A 17,242-nucleotide genomic window follows, 5' to 3' on the forward strand; every position below is an offset into this window, starting at 1 on the left:
TACTAAAGTCAGAAACCAAAGTGAACTGGTTCCAGATGGAGGTTTGAGCCGGGGGAATAGACCAATTATTTCTGTGCTCTACAGGGATTAGGGAGAAGAGAAGGCCTGAAATATATCCAATCCAAAGCGGATATAAGAGCCCAGAGCGGTGGCACACCTAGTCCCTTTAGATAGGTAGATAGGGCTCTGATGGTGTAACGGCTTAGGAGAAGATCGGATTTTGCAGTTTAAGAAAATACAAAACTGGGACAACAGTGTCTATTGTTCCATTTACTTAAATTCAAAAAAGAGAATTATCTATTCTTAAAGGGGCTTGGATATCGGAAGTCCATTTTTTTTCTTCAGTATGTACTTACGTATTTATAAATAAATATGTTTACAGGTGTTTTCTATTTGCATAATCATTTGTTACGACTACTGTATGAATATGAAGCACACTGATGACACAGTCTCTACCAACAGTTCGGCTGTTTTGTAAGTCCCAACAACAAAACAGCCTGTGTAGAGTTTATTAACCCCTTTAACCCCATCTAAAGTATGATGGAAAAGTAGTTAAAATAAGCATGCCTGAAGAAAAGGAAAAACAAAACAATCCATAAAAAATAAGCTTCCTGGTTTTACATTATCAATAAATTTGACAGACCGAACTAACGTTCAGAATGTACCATTAACACTGACACTTTATTTTAATAAAAACTGTCCTACAGCTATTTATATTACTGCAAACATGCCCAAGGACAGCATTTCTGAGTAGCCCAGCTAAGACATTTTATTATGCCATAAGCATATAGAAAGGTACAATGGACGTAAAGCCAAGGGTTCAATAACATTCATGTAGAAGTCATTTAGAAAGTGGTGTATACTCACCGAACCATGCCTGCTGCTCTCCCTGCACTTCAATAGCCAGGCCAAAATCTGCCAGTTTAACCGCTGCCCCCTTCAACTTGCTGGCTAAGAGTAAATTCTCTGGCTAGAAGTGAAGAGACACAGTAGTAGTCACACTTTGCACACATCCAGTGATATCGTTGTAAACTGAAAATTAACGACTGAGGTAAAGCCTTCATTATTTTCTTGTGTTTTTCTTGCGGGCTTTTAAGCAGCGGGAAGGGCGGTTAAAGTTCAGAGAGTGAGAACATTAAGGACTGATGTCATACTGTGAGTTTGAGCGTTTAGCAGTCAGGACTAATAGCTGGCTCCGGCCATCACCGTCTTGGCAGTGCCTGGTGTCGCCTAATGCAAAAATGGGCAAAGAGGTGGAGCGTGCATGGAGCCTACATATAATGCTCGCCTCCTGCAACGGGAGCCACCTGCAACTTAAAGCGGAACGCTCTTAATTATGCAGAACTTTAAGCCCCAATATTATTTAAACGGGTGAGTTTAAAAAGAGTTGTACCAGGCTGTAATGTTTGATTCTGCTGTAACGTTAGCCATTTTAAAATTGGGGTCTATGGGTACCTGCTTCCTTTTGGAGCTAGTCTCAAGTGGCCACTCGAGGAACTGCAGTTTTTGGCATTGGCTTCATTTATCAGCACCGGAGGCTGCCGCTTGGGCTCAACACGAGTCAGCCCAGCAGCATGGGTGATGTCATACAACACGATCAGGTTTGGCAGTTACGTGGGAATTGGGCTACTTTTACATTGTTGCCGCTGGATGAATATTTTGTCTGCTGGTTGGGACCCACACGACGTGCCCCGCAGCAAACGGCCTAGTACACGGTTTAAACATGTTAGATGGTTAGATGGTGCATCAGTGAATTGGTCTACATTTACAGAGAGATTTATTTCTTTATGATTATATACTGTATCTAATTACACAAAGCAAACTTAGGACATAGGTGAAATAACTTTAGGGAAAACTGCTTTTAATGCAGGTACACTACACATTTATGTTGTTATTTTGTAGATATTATAATACATTTGGCTAACAAAGTGATGCTGTTGGACTTTAAAAGCAGTGTAAGGGTTAGTGCAACATTTTTGCAGGGGACCGTTGTGCTAGTTTTGACTGGCCATTGGGCTGGCTTTGATTGGCCATTGGGCTGGTTTTGTCATACAGACCTGGCAACCCAGAACAAGACTGCATTCAAATTGGGCGTGCGAGTCCGGTTGGTGGAGACAGAGCAGGTGAAAAGAGGCGGGCAGTGACTCATGCCAAACCCCAGCAAGAGGAGCTTCAGGAAAGGTTCTTAAGTGATAAATAATGCATTTGCTGACATTTTAAAAGCCTTTTTTTATGGAGCCAAATGGGAAATGATTCAAAATGACCGAGCTGTAATGTAATAACAACAAAAGGGGAGGATGCTGCTGATCAAACAGGAAGCTGCTTTTATCAGTTTATTTCAGATTATTTATTAACAGTGGACACCCTGGCTATGTATTCTCAGTATTATTAAGCTGTAAATTATTCTGAGCCTCTAACAAATATGCATTCCACTGTTAATTCACTTTCAGTTTAAACTTTGTTCAACCAATGTGTTAAAGCCTATTGCCCTCATCCAGGCATTTTACACAATAGGTAAAACCTACTCTACTGTATATACTACAAGATGGCTGGAATTATGTCAATGATCAATGGGAATTAGACACCAAGATGGGCAGCCTCTTAATGCATTCGGAAAATGTAAACCGGTTGCTTTTAGACGTGATTGGACGACATTTAAGATAAACTAGGAAGTGTACGACAATTAAGCAGTGGACGTCAATGTTTGACCTTATCAACACCAATGAAAGCAAAATCCATCACTGATGGGACGGTTCAAAGGGTCTGCTGCTACTTGGAGGCCTTTTATTAGATTGTCTTTGTTGTTATGCAGATGATTGGGCTATTCATAATAATAGCAACACTTTTCGTGTTGCTTGTGAATTTGCAATTGACACAATTTCTACACTTCCATTATTCCATTATGAGGTGTTTGCACTATTGAAGGCTGCAAATTGATCAGTGTGCTCCAGCCCAGAGGCAGCTGATTCAGATGCAAATTGCTGGGAGATGCACAGAGAAGCCCTTTTATTAGATAAAACGGTTATCCATGAGATTACACATGGCCAACAAAAATTACACTTGTATGCTAATAATGTCCAACAGCCAATTCATTTTGAGAGAAATGTATATCTGAATTTTTGTATTTTATCAACATGACGCTAATGCTCTAGTGAGGCACTGGCTGGCTGAGCATTCATTAACACACACTACATCGGTGTCACTCTTCAGACAGTCCTACAAAAACGCAGGTCTTTCCATTTACTTTGAATGGCTGCAATAAAAAGTTAAGAGCGATTCAGTTTCGGGAGAAAAGCAACCTGACGTCAACCTGCAGTGGCCAAACACGTAACCAGCTATCAGACCCGTCAGTCTAGGTATCATGGCGTGCGAGCCCCATAACGTTACAGTAAACAGGAAACATCACTTGCTACCTCTGTCACAAAAAGTTTCAAACACTATGACCCGCCCAGGATTGTGTCATGTAACAACAGGTGAATGTGTCCCGCAACAACAAAGAAGTCACTTCATCTCTAGCTACATCGCTTTTCTCTCTCTCTTTTTCCATAAATTAAGGTGCCTTCAAGTGCGGTCCGAAATGTCGGTTTCCCCTGCTGCTGCCGCCACCGCCAACGAAGCTTTGAATATTCACTGTTGAAAAGCACCGAAGCTTTGAGGCTCAAAATAAGGTATTCGGTACAGCCCTGGGCCATTCTAATGCTCAATTTCAAAACAACATTTCATAAGTTGTTGCAACAGTTTTTGGGCTGATGCCATTTGTTAGAGGATTAACTATGTCATTTCATACAGTGAGGTCATCTCTGTTGCCGCAGGAAATGCCGCGGGATTTCACTCATTTAGGCCAGATGTCCGTCACCTTCCTCTCTTTGTGTTGGCGTTCTAAACTCCGGTGGTTAACTGCTCCTCAGATCTCTGCAGGGTAAATCCAGACAGCTAGCTAGACTATCTGTCCAATCTGAGTTTTCTCTCACACATCTAAAACTACTTTTGAACGTACACATGATCCTTCCCGAGGCTATTTAGTAGAGGCACCGTGGCTCCGTCGGCACTTTGCACCGCCCAAGATGATTGTGATTGGTTTAAAGAAATGCCAGTAAACCAGAAAAGGACATGCCATGTTCGAGGAAAAAAAAATAGTTTTTTTTTTTTATTCATGCAGATGACAAAACTGCGCTGAAATGCGCCCGATACAGACTGAATGAGTGAATGAGGAAATGAAAGAGCCCTGTGTCAGACGCTGTTATGCGTAAATTACAATGCTCATCAATATCTTCCCCATCAGTCAGGCACAAGATCTGACCATAATTATACTTGTGCTTTCCATAAACTGTCATTGCTTTATCCTATTATTTCTGTTGCAACCCTGGCAGTGGGAGCAAAAGAAATTATAAAATCATAATTCAAACCGATGTGCGCATTGGCAACACACGGCTCAAGAAGCAAACAAAGATATGCAATTCCCTCCGCTGAAAATCTATATCTTTCATAAAAATACCCATCAGGGAATGTTAACGGGGTTGTCTGTCTCTAAAGGTTTTAACTTGAGCGCACCTCTCTCTCTCCGAGTCCGCCTGATCTTCTAAGAACGGTGATGCCGTTATCAACCAAGTATTGATTGGTCAGTAGGCGGTGCTTTTACACCGGTTGATCTCTGATCTTCAACATAACCTGCTCCCGAGCAGGTTAGGTGTTCAGCATAAGTTACCACGGCGATTTAACCCGGTAACAAGTGATCCACTGTTGTGATACACAAAACCCTGGGTTGAACCTGAAGTTACATCGGTAACCGCAAATCTTTCTTCGTAGTACAGGCCTCTGCTCCCGACCAGGTTAGGTTCACAGACTCAGTTACCATAGTAACTGACTCTGAGGTTAAGTTACTTCTCTTTCTGAAATGGGCTGGAGTCTATTTCCGAAACTGAAAACCCAGAGTTTCCCTCATCTCAGGGTTAAACTCAGTTTTCACTAAACCTGCTTTCTGAAACGGACCTCAGACCTGGACACCTTCGTTCCTGACTGGACATCGAGGCAAACCTGCTCATTGTAGTACGTCCCTTTGTCCTTCTCTTACATACATATACAGTAATATATACATAAATCCATACATAATGGAAATACAGTCTTCTGAAAACAAATTTACGCGAGGTGAAACTAGATTGTGGGGCCCAGAATTAATGATAGCAATACGGCTTATACACTGCCCTACAGATATTGTTCATACTGTTTGAGTTTTTCATTCCAGAAGGCGTGAAATATGTCATTAACTACAAATAATTGAATTCATCAGTCAATGTTCACATTCATAATGCTGTATGTTGCTTAAGCACTTAGCAGAGCATGTGTGAATTATGAGCCGTGCAGTTCAGGAGCAGGGAAGGAAAGAAGGCAAAAAGGAAACTAGGAGAGAGAGGGAAGGGGTAAATGCACTCATCAGCATCATGCAGTCACCGCAACACTCCACGCCATCAGTTTACCCCAGCCCACAGCAAACACCCCTTCTCACCCTTTTTTTACTATCAACTTGTGTCTTATTTGGGTCGTTTTGGCCATACTTTCTATAAGTTAACATTTGAATCCCCCAAATGATTTTCAATATTTGTTGTAGGGATAGCATTGTGTACCAAGATCTCAGCGATAGTTTCAACTGTGGTTCCGAAGATGACTCAGCCCTAGTTGTAATACACCGGTGCTAGGAGTTGTCCTTTAAAGTATCAGACTGTTCCTTGCTGGGAGGAGGCCTCGGGGAAGACCCAGGACTAGGTGGAGGGATTATATCTCCAACCTGGCCTGGGAACGCCTCAGGATCCCCCAGTCGGAGCTGGTTAATGTTGCTCGGGAAAGGGAAGTTTGGGGTCCCCTGCTGGAGCTGCTCCCCCCGCGACCCGACACCGGATAAGCGGACGAAGATGGATGGATGGATGGATGGATGGACTGTTCCTTGTAAGCTTCATAACTTTGAGATTTAATAAAGTGCTAAATAATCTGCTTTATATCACACAGATGGTACGATATGGATGAAGGGCGCCCAGTGTGCTTTAACACCTGCTGAGGTGTCATTGCTTTTTTCTTTTACGAATAACTAAACCTAAAAAAAAAAAAAAGCATTCCCACCGCCTTTAATTGCTACCTAGTGTGGCTCTCTGGCCTGCAGATAAGGTAACCACAGCCACACGCATGTAAACACAGTCAAACTTACAGCATATTGAATGCAAATTTTACCCAAAAAGCATTTCACTAATGGCAAGGTGCAGGATCTGGCCAAGATCACCGACAAGCCACGTTACTGAGGCTGTCATTAGGGTTGGCTACCGAAACCCAGTACCGTACGACCGGGCCGAATGAATTAAATACCTGCACTGCCCTCTGGTGCTCCAAAAAGGACATTAGAGGAAACCGAAGCATCACTGCATGTGAGGCTAGTTAATCACTTTACATTTGGCAGCAATTCCAATAGCGGGATGTCAGCAACAGTCTGCAGCTAAAGACACAGAGGAGACTAGCTGCACTTTGAGACACTATGGACACTGCCGGGGAAAAAACACTGACTTAATGGCAACTCTTAAGCTCATGGTAATGTATATTCACTTCGAAAATGTTTGCGTAGTATAGACTGGGTGTCCACATGAATTTAAAATTAAAAGTTAATTTCACTTAAACAGACCACTGTGAGTTAAACTATGTTCTGAAAGTCCAAGGTGATGTCTTTAAATGTCTCATGTCAGTCCAAAACACAATGATATTCAGTTTAATGTAATATAAAACAGAAAAGAGCAGGATATCTCCATATTTCAGAGGCTAAAAAAACATTAAAAAAATACTTTACGAATATTAAAATAGTTGGCAATTATTATTTTGTCGATGGACTAATTGATTAGTCGACTTGTCTTTGCAGCTCTAACTGAAATGCTACATCAGTAAAATACTCTTAAATTGAGACTAGTATGACACATACTGATCCAAGATCAAAAGTGCCATGCTAAAGAAAGAAGAGCTAACAGGTGTAGCCTGTCTTGGTGGTGTTACAGGAGAAGCTGAAACTAGCAGTTTTAAAGTAGAACTGAATGTGCCATCACTGCTCCGCAAAAAGGGACAGCATGCAATAAATCCATGCGTCTAGTCTCTTCACATAAACCATAAAGCTTTACAAGAACTTTACAAGACAGCTATGTTATGCTTTCCTGGGCGGATGTTTGTGTGTGTTTTGGAAACTATAAAAATCAGTATCTTGAAATGAAATCACATGAATACACACACACACACACACACACACACACACACACACACACACACACACACACACACACACACACACACACACACACACACACACACACACACACACACACACACACACACACACACACACACACACACACACACACACACACACACACACACACACACACACAATGTGGCAAACCGTGTTCTCCATAGTGCCTCTGCTCTGCAGCTTGCTAATTTGTTTTGGCTGTATTTGTTTTGTCTTTGTTTCTTCAGTGAGCCGTTGCAGCTGCCTGGCAACAGCCAATCAGAGCGCGCAGAAAGAGCTGTCGGCGAATGCAAACTCTGAGCACATTATCGCTACGTATAAACCAACCTCAAACACACGGCTCATTTGATTAGCAAATCAGAGCTCTGGGAGCCAACCCCAGGGAGAAAAACCAGCATGAGAGACAGAACACTGTGGACGTAATGTTTGCTAATGTCAAAATTACATTTCAGCATGATGAGACATTTGACCTCACTCAAATGTATTCAAATGTTCTTTTTCATCAAGTGACTATGACCCTATATTACATCTGTATCCTTAAACCGTCGCACCAAATACTTGCTCTTTGGGGGCACTGTTGGGTCTTTGTAAATTATAGAGTGTGGTCAAGACCTACTCTATCTGTAAAGTGTCTCGAGATAACTTCTGGTATAATTTGACACTATAAATAAAATTACAGTTTAATGACAGAGTTACAAGATGGTGTTTCAGTACATCTTCCCACTCACAAGTTCCACTCCAGACACATTTTAAAGTATGTAAAGCTACTTGGTTATGATCAATATTTTGTTTAACAGGGGCTGGAAGCACATCTACTCGTTCTCCCTCACAGAGAAATTCTGGACCAGTGCTTGCCTCCTGTTTTTGGTTTGGTTGAGACTTGTTCGGTGACTACATTCTAGCACCTACCATAGGTTGACGTGTAAAAGAGCAGCTAGATCTGTGGTTCCCAACCTTTTTGGTCCGAGGTACCCCCACAACCCTGTTAGATGAACTTATGTACCCCTTCATCAATTCATAATGTGTTCCAAATGTATAACACTATTAAAAAATGATATATCAATTCTTTTTTCCATTACTTTTAGCTATTTCAACAGTTTAGTCCGTAGTTTTGGCCAACTCTTTTAGCCGCTTATAGCTAATTATTTCTACGTTTATCCATTACTTCTAGCTAACTATTTGGACCACACACATACCCCTGGTTGGGAATCACTGGTCTAGATCAGTGTTCCCCAAACACCAGTCCGCAGACTTCTCTCGCGTCTCTTCCTCTTGACACGTCACGTGATATTTACCACTCAATGAAGCCCACTAACTTGCTGAAAAATGAGTTAACACATGTCTTTGCGGGGCTTCTTTGCTCAGGGGAAAAGGCCCGAGCTTGACCGTGCGTGTCATGTTTCATGCTGGTCGTGTCATTTTATTTTGAATAACTACACTGTAGATTCAGCCATGGCTTATCAAGTTTGATCCTCACACCAGGACAGGAGGAGGCAGGATGGCCACGTCGCCCCGCCTCTCTAGTGACAAACCTTGCACAGAAGTCCGTATAGTAAAGGTCAGACATCTTAGGGGACAAACCTAGGAAAAACAAATTTGAGTGGAGGGGGACTTTAACTGTACCAAAACCAGACTATTATATAACTAGAAGGTCGGCATCCTTCATGGAAATACAGAATTCTCTAAATACAGCACAAACCGCTATAAGAAACAGGAGAAGCTGTATTTAAAGAGAAAATACAATTTTATGCAGAGAAAAAGAAATCCAGCAAGATAACGCTAATAAAACATGCAATACCTTGGTAAAACCTCTAATCCAGCAATCCCGCAATGAAAAGAAATTCTAATTTATATCTTTAGACTTTTTTTTTATAATTTATGTATTTTTACAGCATTTCCTCTCTAATATACTGGGACATTTTGGTTTTGGGACTGACTGGTGGGATTGCTGTGGAGGAGGTACACACAGAGCTGCACTGGTAAGAGCCAATGAGGTTTAACGATGTATCCAGATAATTTAAACAGCTCATTAATAACAGTTAATATTGTATGAGGAGTTTTCTTTTACAAGGTGCAAATGTTCCATCAAAACAAGTCGTTTTTTGGCAGTTTGCAGATGATCTGTAACTGCGTTTTATTTGTCTGATAACTGATAAAGTTAATGAATTAAAAAGTGGTCTACTTTGGCTCGGCTACAGCTCTGTGTCTGTCCCTCTGCTTCGGTTTCACTCACCACCGACTCTGACTTCATGTCCCCCCCACAACACTATCTGATTCTCTGTTACTGGGTATTAGGCCTATGTTGAAAGTTTCTCATTTATTAAATAATTGCTTAAAGCATTTAAACAAAGTTTTGAGTTGGAGTTTGTAACAATACAAAATCAAAATTTTGACTTAAAGATTTTAATATTCACTGTAAATATTGGTTCCAAATATCAGTTATCAGGTTCATTAACTACTAATAATCGGTATCGGCCTTCAAAAACCAGTGATCACTACCTTACGCTACTAGTTACTGTGGAAACCAATAATATATATATATATATATATATATATATATATATATATATATATATATATATATATATATATATATATATATATATATATACATATAATGTACTTTAACTTTCTTACAAGGCCCACACGCCACGGCTGTTGTAAACCTGCGACAAGAGTAACTGAAGGACTGCCAGTCTCATTATTCAGGCTCATTAACACGCTTTAAGCCATTGTGGGGGCAGGTGGACTGCCTGCTCAGTGTGACGTTGATACAGTATTTTATCCAGACATGACCCAACACCTCCAAGTGAAGTGGCAAAGTAATGGTGTAATATGACAGAGTGGAGTTAGAGATACATCACCGTAGATGTGAAGAATCAAACAGAAAATAATTATTGGAGAGACCTATCAAAGGACAGGTCAGCATTGTAATGAGTGTGAGGCCACGGGACAAAAAGGAAGTGTAGAGCATGGATGCGTTTGGTCTCCATGGCTGAGTGTACTCACCTTGAGGTCGCGGTGGACCACGCCCATCTGGTGGCAGTGCAGTACAGCCTCTAGGATCTGCTGAATGCAATGACTGCATGCAAACACCAGGGGGCCATGGGTTAGTGACAAGCTCCCACCCACGGTCTGTGAGCTGGCTGGGACACTCGGGGAGCGGCCGGCCATGTTAGCAGAGAGACGGTGCAGCAGTGTGGGACTGAGCCACCCAGCAGCCACGAACTCAATGTTCAAAATGTTTTTTTGTGACCACAGTCACCAATCGATGTTTGTCGTGACAGGCTGTAATTTTGTTTCTGTCTACTGCTGTAAAAACACGGGGGACTCCCCGAGTCTCCGAGCAGAAGGTGTGTTAGCCCCGGCCGACTGGAGGCTGAGCCCTGGGAGCCGGGGAGACGGAGGAAGATGTGCTGTGACTCGCTTACTGCTTCTCCATAAGAAGCCAACAGTGTTGGAAGGGTTTGCAGGTTCTGTTCCTCTTTTCATTCTGTCAAAACTAACTTTCAGTTCGATTTTGGATTCACAATTTTTTAAATTGTTCGGTTTTGGATTCTGATCGTCAAACAGTGCTGGGTTATGTTTGAGATTCCTTAAAAACATGTTAAATGAAATGTCAACCACTCCACTTGACCCTAAGGTGATTTTTGCTGCACCTGTATCCAACAAATCTGATCTAGTGTACAAAATTGTATTTGTAATGAAAATTTTATAAAAAACAATGTTTAACATGTTGCTAACGTTAGCTCTGGCTAACATTACACTCCATTTATCACTGACTCAGCGCTGTGGAGATCAGCGCTCTGACCATACGAGACTACACTCAACAGGAAATCAATTCTTCTTCCCCACTTTAAAAACAGTAGCTGCCAGCGCAAATTTCCGTGTAGGCTACCGTTTTTAAAGCGGTGAAGAAAAATTCCAGTTTGGTCCGCTAATGAGCTAGCGGAAGGCTAAACCTTAGCAAACAGCTCTTTTTGTATTAAGAGTGAGATGAGAGAATGTTATGGTGCGTTCTTTTTGTCCACCGAAGTCGATCTACGAGTCGTTTTCCGGAGTTACGACCCGGAAGTTGCAAAAAGAACGCCCCCAAAGTCGTATTTACGACTCGTCAAGTCGTCTGAACTCCGAGGACCCCGAGCTCACTTTCAAAGATGGCTACGTTGTGCATCACACGTAGTAAACATTGTGGTTTTCTACAATTTTAAGCACTTTTTTCTTTGTTGTAACCAAATGAAGAAGTCGTACACATAGCGCTGTATACTGCTACCTATAGGCATGTCTCTACAGTCTTATTAGGAGTTAAACATAGCGCTGTATACTGCTACCTATAGGCATGTCTCTACAGTCTTATTAGGAGTTAAACATAGCGCTGTATACTGCTACCTATAGGCATGTCGCTACAGTCTTATTAGGAGTTAAACATAGCGCTGTATACTGCTACCTATAGGCATGTCTCTACAGTCTTATTAGGAGTTAAACATAGCGCTGTATACTGCTACCTATAGGCATGTCACTACAGTCTTATTAGGAGTTAAACATAGCGCTGTATACTGCTACCTATAGGCATGTCTCTACAGTCTTATTAGGAGTTAAACATAGCGCTGTATACTGCTACCTATAGGCATGTCTCTACAGTCTTATTAGGAGTTAAACATAGCCCAGCATGTAGTCATTCTACAGTCTTATTAGGAGTTAAACATAGCGCTGTATACTGCTACCTATAGGCATGTCACTACAGTCTTATTAGGAGTTAAACATAGCGCTGTATATTGCTACCTATAGGCATGTCTCTACAGTCTTATTAGGAGTTAAACATAGCGCTGTATATTGCTACCTATAGGCATGTCTCTACAGTCTTATTAGGAGTTAAATACCGCCTAATTAGTTATTTTGTAGCTTGTGCAGCTGAAATTGGCTAGAGACGCTCCGTTGCTATATGACAACAATGGCTTTAAGCAGAGTCTTGAGCAGAAAGCAGAGCAGTAGCCTAACGTTAACATTAATCAAAACGTAATTTTCATGTATCAAACTGTGAAATATATTTGTGTAATAAGTCAATAATTGGGTGAATAGAATCCTAAATGTTACTAAAAATGTTTAAAAAAATCCATCTTTTCTCCGACTCGTAGTATTTTGTGACAAAAAGAATGCAACAACCCGCGGTTATTCGTTTTTCGGCACGGATGTGACGTCACGCTCGAGCTACTAGTCGCGATTACAAGACAAAAAGAATGCACCATTAATGTCTGTGTGATAAGTCCAGAGCTGGAGTCAGGGTGTGGTTAGCCTAGCTTAGCATAGATGTAGAGCTGTAACGGTTCCACATTTTGCTGTACATTTGTCTCAGAAATAATTGTGATTAACAATATATTTTTAAAGCGGTGAAGAAAAAATTCCACTTTGGTCCGCTAATGAGCTAGCGGAAGGCTAAACCTTAGCAAACAGCCGTTCTATCTAGGTAAAACTACTTTAAAGTTGTTGTTTTCGGGGCTAAATTATGTGTTATCAGATCAGTGCATAGACTCACATACTGGCCGATACGATACCAGGATTTTAGGCACTATCGGAGGTTTTTCCCAGTACAGATATCGGTACAAAATAGTCATTTGTGCACAATTGAAGATCAAGTTATGAAATTCTTTTTTATCTCCATGAGACCTGCTGGAGTCTGTAGGTTTGTCACTCTGCTTGATATAAACATCTTGTTTCGAAGTAGTTCATTGTACAGTAGACCAACAACACTATCAAAACAACTATCAGCAACAGAGCCTGATTTAAATCACAATTGCAGCATTGGTTAAAGATGTGAATAGGAAAGGTTTCCCTCAAATTGCCCCAGGGTAGACAGAGCCACATCCTCGTTCAAGTATCGGATTTATTTTTAACAATTGATGTACATTACGCTGACTTAACGGTGCTACCGACAGTGGAGGGGCTTTAGGTTCAAACACAGTACAGATCAGTGTTTTGATAATAAAATCCAAAACTGTGGTACTAGGACAAATTTAGTGTCATAACTTTTTACATCAGAATCCTACATCTATACAGGAAGCCACACATCATTCCTCCTCCTCCTCCTCCTCCCCCCCTCAGGTGACAGCCTCTCAGTGGCTGTGTCAGAGCATGGTTCTGGACAGATGCTACATGCACTTTGTGCCCTGGCAGACAGGATAGTACCCGACCTACCGCCTCCTCTCCAGCCAACCGGCCCACAAGGCCCTGCAGCAGGTGGCTGTTGAACCCTCCTGTCAGCTGGCGCTGTGTGAGGCTGACTGGTGTAGGAGGAGGTGTGGTTTTGAGTGAAAGGTTAATTGGTCAGTGGATCAGGCAGCGGAGGAGAGAGGCAAAGGTTCCGCAGGTGGGCGGGTCTTTTTAGCCGTTACTGTGGCAATTACTAACCTTAAGGTCCCTGTGCACTATGCCATTTACATGGCATTGATTTACACTTTCTAGAATCTGCTGTATGCAGTGACTGTGGAGGAGAGAGAGATAACGGGCCAGAAGCAAAAAAGAGGAGAGGGAGAACAGGTAAATGTCAGGAAACACAGGAACAACAACAGGCTGACAGAACACGGCAAACACATGGAATAACACCTGGTTGACAACGGACAAGATGTGAAGGAATGGTTCAACACTCTGGGAAACCCGATCATTTGCTTTCTTTTCAAGAGTGAGATGAGAAGATGTCAATGTCTGTGTGTTAAGTCCAGAGCCGGAGTCAGGGTGTGGTTAGCCTAGCTTAGCATAAATGTAGAGCTGTAACGGTTCCACATTTTGCTGTACATTTAACTGTCTCAGAAATAATTGTGATTAACAATATAATTCTCTCTTTCAGTCAAATTTAATATATATATCTCTTTTAAACAAATTTTGAATGAAATCCAGGAGACATCTTTTGCTTATACTACCATTATGTGACCCAGGTAATGGAATAACACAGATACACAGCCTATAAAGTAAACCACGCCTCTTTATTATCATAAAAAGTTTTTTTAACTGTACCCTCTTGTCATTTTTGTTGCCATGAACTTGTGTAGGGTCAAGTGCCAAAAACTAGCATAGCTTTAGCTCCACAGTCTGACAACTAATCACTTATATAATTACAATTCGGCATATGTAAACAAAATCAACAATTACCATCAACAGTCATACGCCTTAAGGTCTTAACAGTTCTTAACAGGAGAAACAGCTGGCCTAGCGATTTAGGTGCTGAAACTATTTCTCAAAAGAGTTCTAGCTCCTCAAATACAGAAAGCTACCAAAGCTCACTAAATAACATGCATGGTGTCTGTTAAACTCACAATAAAAGAGAATGTAAAGTGATTTTAGGGGAGTTGCATGGTGGAACTGCTGAGCAACGTCTCTGGCTGAATAACATGATGTTGATCACTCTTGGAAAGAAACACATTGCAGTTTCTTAAAGCAATTTAAGTAGAAAGGATACAAATACAAAGGGCACAAGACTCTGTCATCTTTAAAATCGCTTTGAAAAATCAATAACATCCACTACAAAACAGAAGCCAGATCCTTTACATCTAAAGCTGTCTATGTTTGTTGAGTGGCTTTTTAATAACTGGTCGGAAAGTGAAATCGAGAAAAGTAGATCCATAGTCAAAGGACAGAGGTTTTGGCTATAAAAGGCATATCAAAGGCAGCCCAACAGGAAACACTTATGTAGGGCTGGGCAATATATGAATATTATATCGACATCGATATGAGGCCAGATATCTTAGATTTTGGATATCATAATATCGTGATATGACACGAATGTTTTCATGATTTTAAAGGCTGCGCTACAGTAAAGTGATGTCATTTTCTGAATTTACCAGACTAGTTGTATCCACATAATTGGGGATTATCAAAAATCTCATTGTGTTAATATTTAGTGAAAGCGGCAATAATCAATCCTACAATATCGACGCAATATCGACATGGATGTATTTGCTCAAAAATATCTTGACATCTGATTTCCTCCATATCGCCCAGCTCTACACTTATGCACTGCATAATGAGGATAGGTTGTATTTTTCTGTGTGAATGATACATTCAGATACACGCCGTGTAAAATGCAATTTCATGTTTTGTATGGATCTCATTTTGTTTCCTGTTCTGTAGTGCGTATCTGCTTGAATATGCCTTTGGTGCCACAGTAGATTCAAATGGTTTCACATCACATGTATACAGTAAACTCCAAAATATCCATACAATAATACAACTACAGAGCATTACACTGACCTGGCATCAGCTTCGCTGTAGTACTCCCTGGCAACAATGTCCTCAAACAACTCCCCACCGGTAACTCTGCACGAGAGAGAGACACATTTAAAAAAAACAACAACAGAAAGACAAAGTTGGAAGGAAAATACATGCATGTCTGGAAAAGAAGTGAACTGTCAAGTCACAGATGTTCATTTCTTCATCTGGAGAGGGGAAAAAGGCTTGATTATGTTGTTGGGTTTTTGGGAATCTCATCCAGAAGAGGATTTTTTTGTTCAGAACAACTGGGTCAAAAGAAAGATATCATGCTTTTATGCCTAAATGTTGAGATCATTACAATAACATATTTTAGAGGATATAGTCATACGGTATGTGGACATTGTTTGTTCAGCTGGAGGAAGTTTCCGTGTCTTTCCATGAGGTTACGGCTAAAAGCCAGAGAGTTTTTCCTATTGAGCAATGGCGACTGGAATATCTATAATAGGATGGAGGTGCAGTAATAATCAGTGGTGGAAGAAGTATTCAGATCCTTTACTTCAGTAAAAGTACTAATACCACACTGTAAAAATACTCCGTTACAAGTAAAAGTCCTGCATTGAAAATGTTACTTTGGTAAAAGTGCTCAAGTATCATCAGGGAAATGTAGTTAAAGTATTAAAACATTTTAGAAAGTGTAAAGGATCCAAACAGCTGTGTGTTTAATGGTCTAATCATCTCAGCTGGACGTGTAAGCCGGTATATTGTTGGTAGGGGTGCACCATTCAGAAAATGTCATGATTCAATATCGATTTTTAGGCTCAAGATTCGATTCAAAATCGATTTTTGATTCAAAAACAATTCTCGATTAAAAACGATTCACAATATGTAAATGTAGTTACTTTTCCCATGTGATTGCAGTAGACATACAATTTAAAATAAATTATATATATATATATATATATATATATATATATATATATATATATATATATATATATATATATATATATATATATATATATATATATATATATATAAATAAATCGATTTTTGTAATTCTATGAATCGATTTTGAATCTGTAGAGCTTGAATCGTGATACGAATGTGAATAAATTTTTTGCACACCCTAATTGTTGGCTAGTTTCATTTATAATAAAACAGATTTTATAAAATACATGTGTTCTGTGTGCAGAAATCTTAATGTGTAAAGTAACTAGTAACTAAAGCTGTAACAGATGAATGTAGTGGAGTAAAAAGTACAATATTTCTCTCTGAAATGTAGCGGAGTAGAAGTAGAAAGTGGCATGAAAAGAAAAGACTCAAGTAAAGTACAAGAACCTCAACATTTGTACATAAGTACAGTACTGGAGTAAATGTACTTAGTTCCATCATTCCACCACTGGTAATAAAAGAGGGATACACATTACGCCCCAACACATGACAAGTTAGCGTACATTCGATAATAATCCACAAGTCGTTGAGCCCAGGAGGCTCACACACATCTTTCATTTATTACATTGTCTTCAGTGTAAAGACCTGTTTCTAATCATTAAAGGCACTCTGCCAGTTTTGCACATGAAGATAACTTTACTCCTCATGGGCAGTACTACTCAGCCTGTGAAAACACTGGGAAAGAAAGAAGAAAATATCCCTGACTCACTTTCTTAAAAGAAAAGCCTACAAAAGATGTGGCCGCTTACCAAGTCGGGGAGGGTTAAATGAAAGCTGTTTTTGAGTTTCATATTGTCAAGTGTAAGCGGTGGAAAAAAT

At 40.5% G+C, this 17,242-nt stretch overlaps 1 protein-coding gene across 10 annotated transcripts in view; it reads right to left on the bottom strand.

Moving 5' to 3' along the window:
- camk2d1 (calcium/calmodulin-dependent protein kinase (CaM kinase) II delta 1) overlaps window positions 1-17,242 on the bottom strand; it is a 119,417-nt gene that overhangs the window by 34,002 nt on the left and 68,173 nt on the right. For 6 of the 10 annotated variants that reach the window (XM_039821763.1, XM_039821760.1, XM_039821759.1 and 3 more), the window contains exons 5-7: window positions 15,512-15,577; window positions 13,676-13,748; window positions 868-970 (exon numbers count right to left, since the gene is read on the bottom strand). In XM_039821763.1, coding sequence (XP_039677697.1) covers window positions 868-970; window positions 13,676-13,748; window positions 15,512-15,577 — 242 coding nt within the window. Of the gene's footprint in view, window positions 1-867; window positions 971-10,279; window positions 10,353-13,675; window positions 13,749-15,511; window positions 15,578-17,242 lie in introns of all 10 variants that reach the window. The other 4 variants (XM_039821762.1, XM_039821757.1, XM_039821765.1 and 1 more) reach the window with 1 other exon arrangement.

Source organism: Perca fluviatilis, chromosome 14, assembly GCF_010015445.1.
Source record: "Perca fluviatilis chromosome 14, GENO_Pfluv_1.0, whole genome shotgun sequence".
Lineage (NCBI taxonomy): Eukaryota > Metazoa > Chordata > Actinopteri > Perciformes > Percidae > Perca > Perca fluviatilis.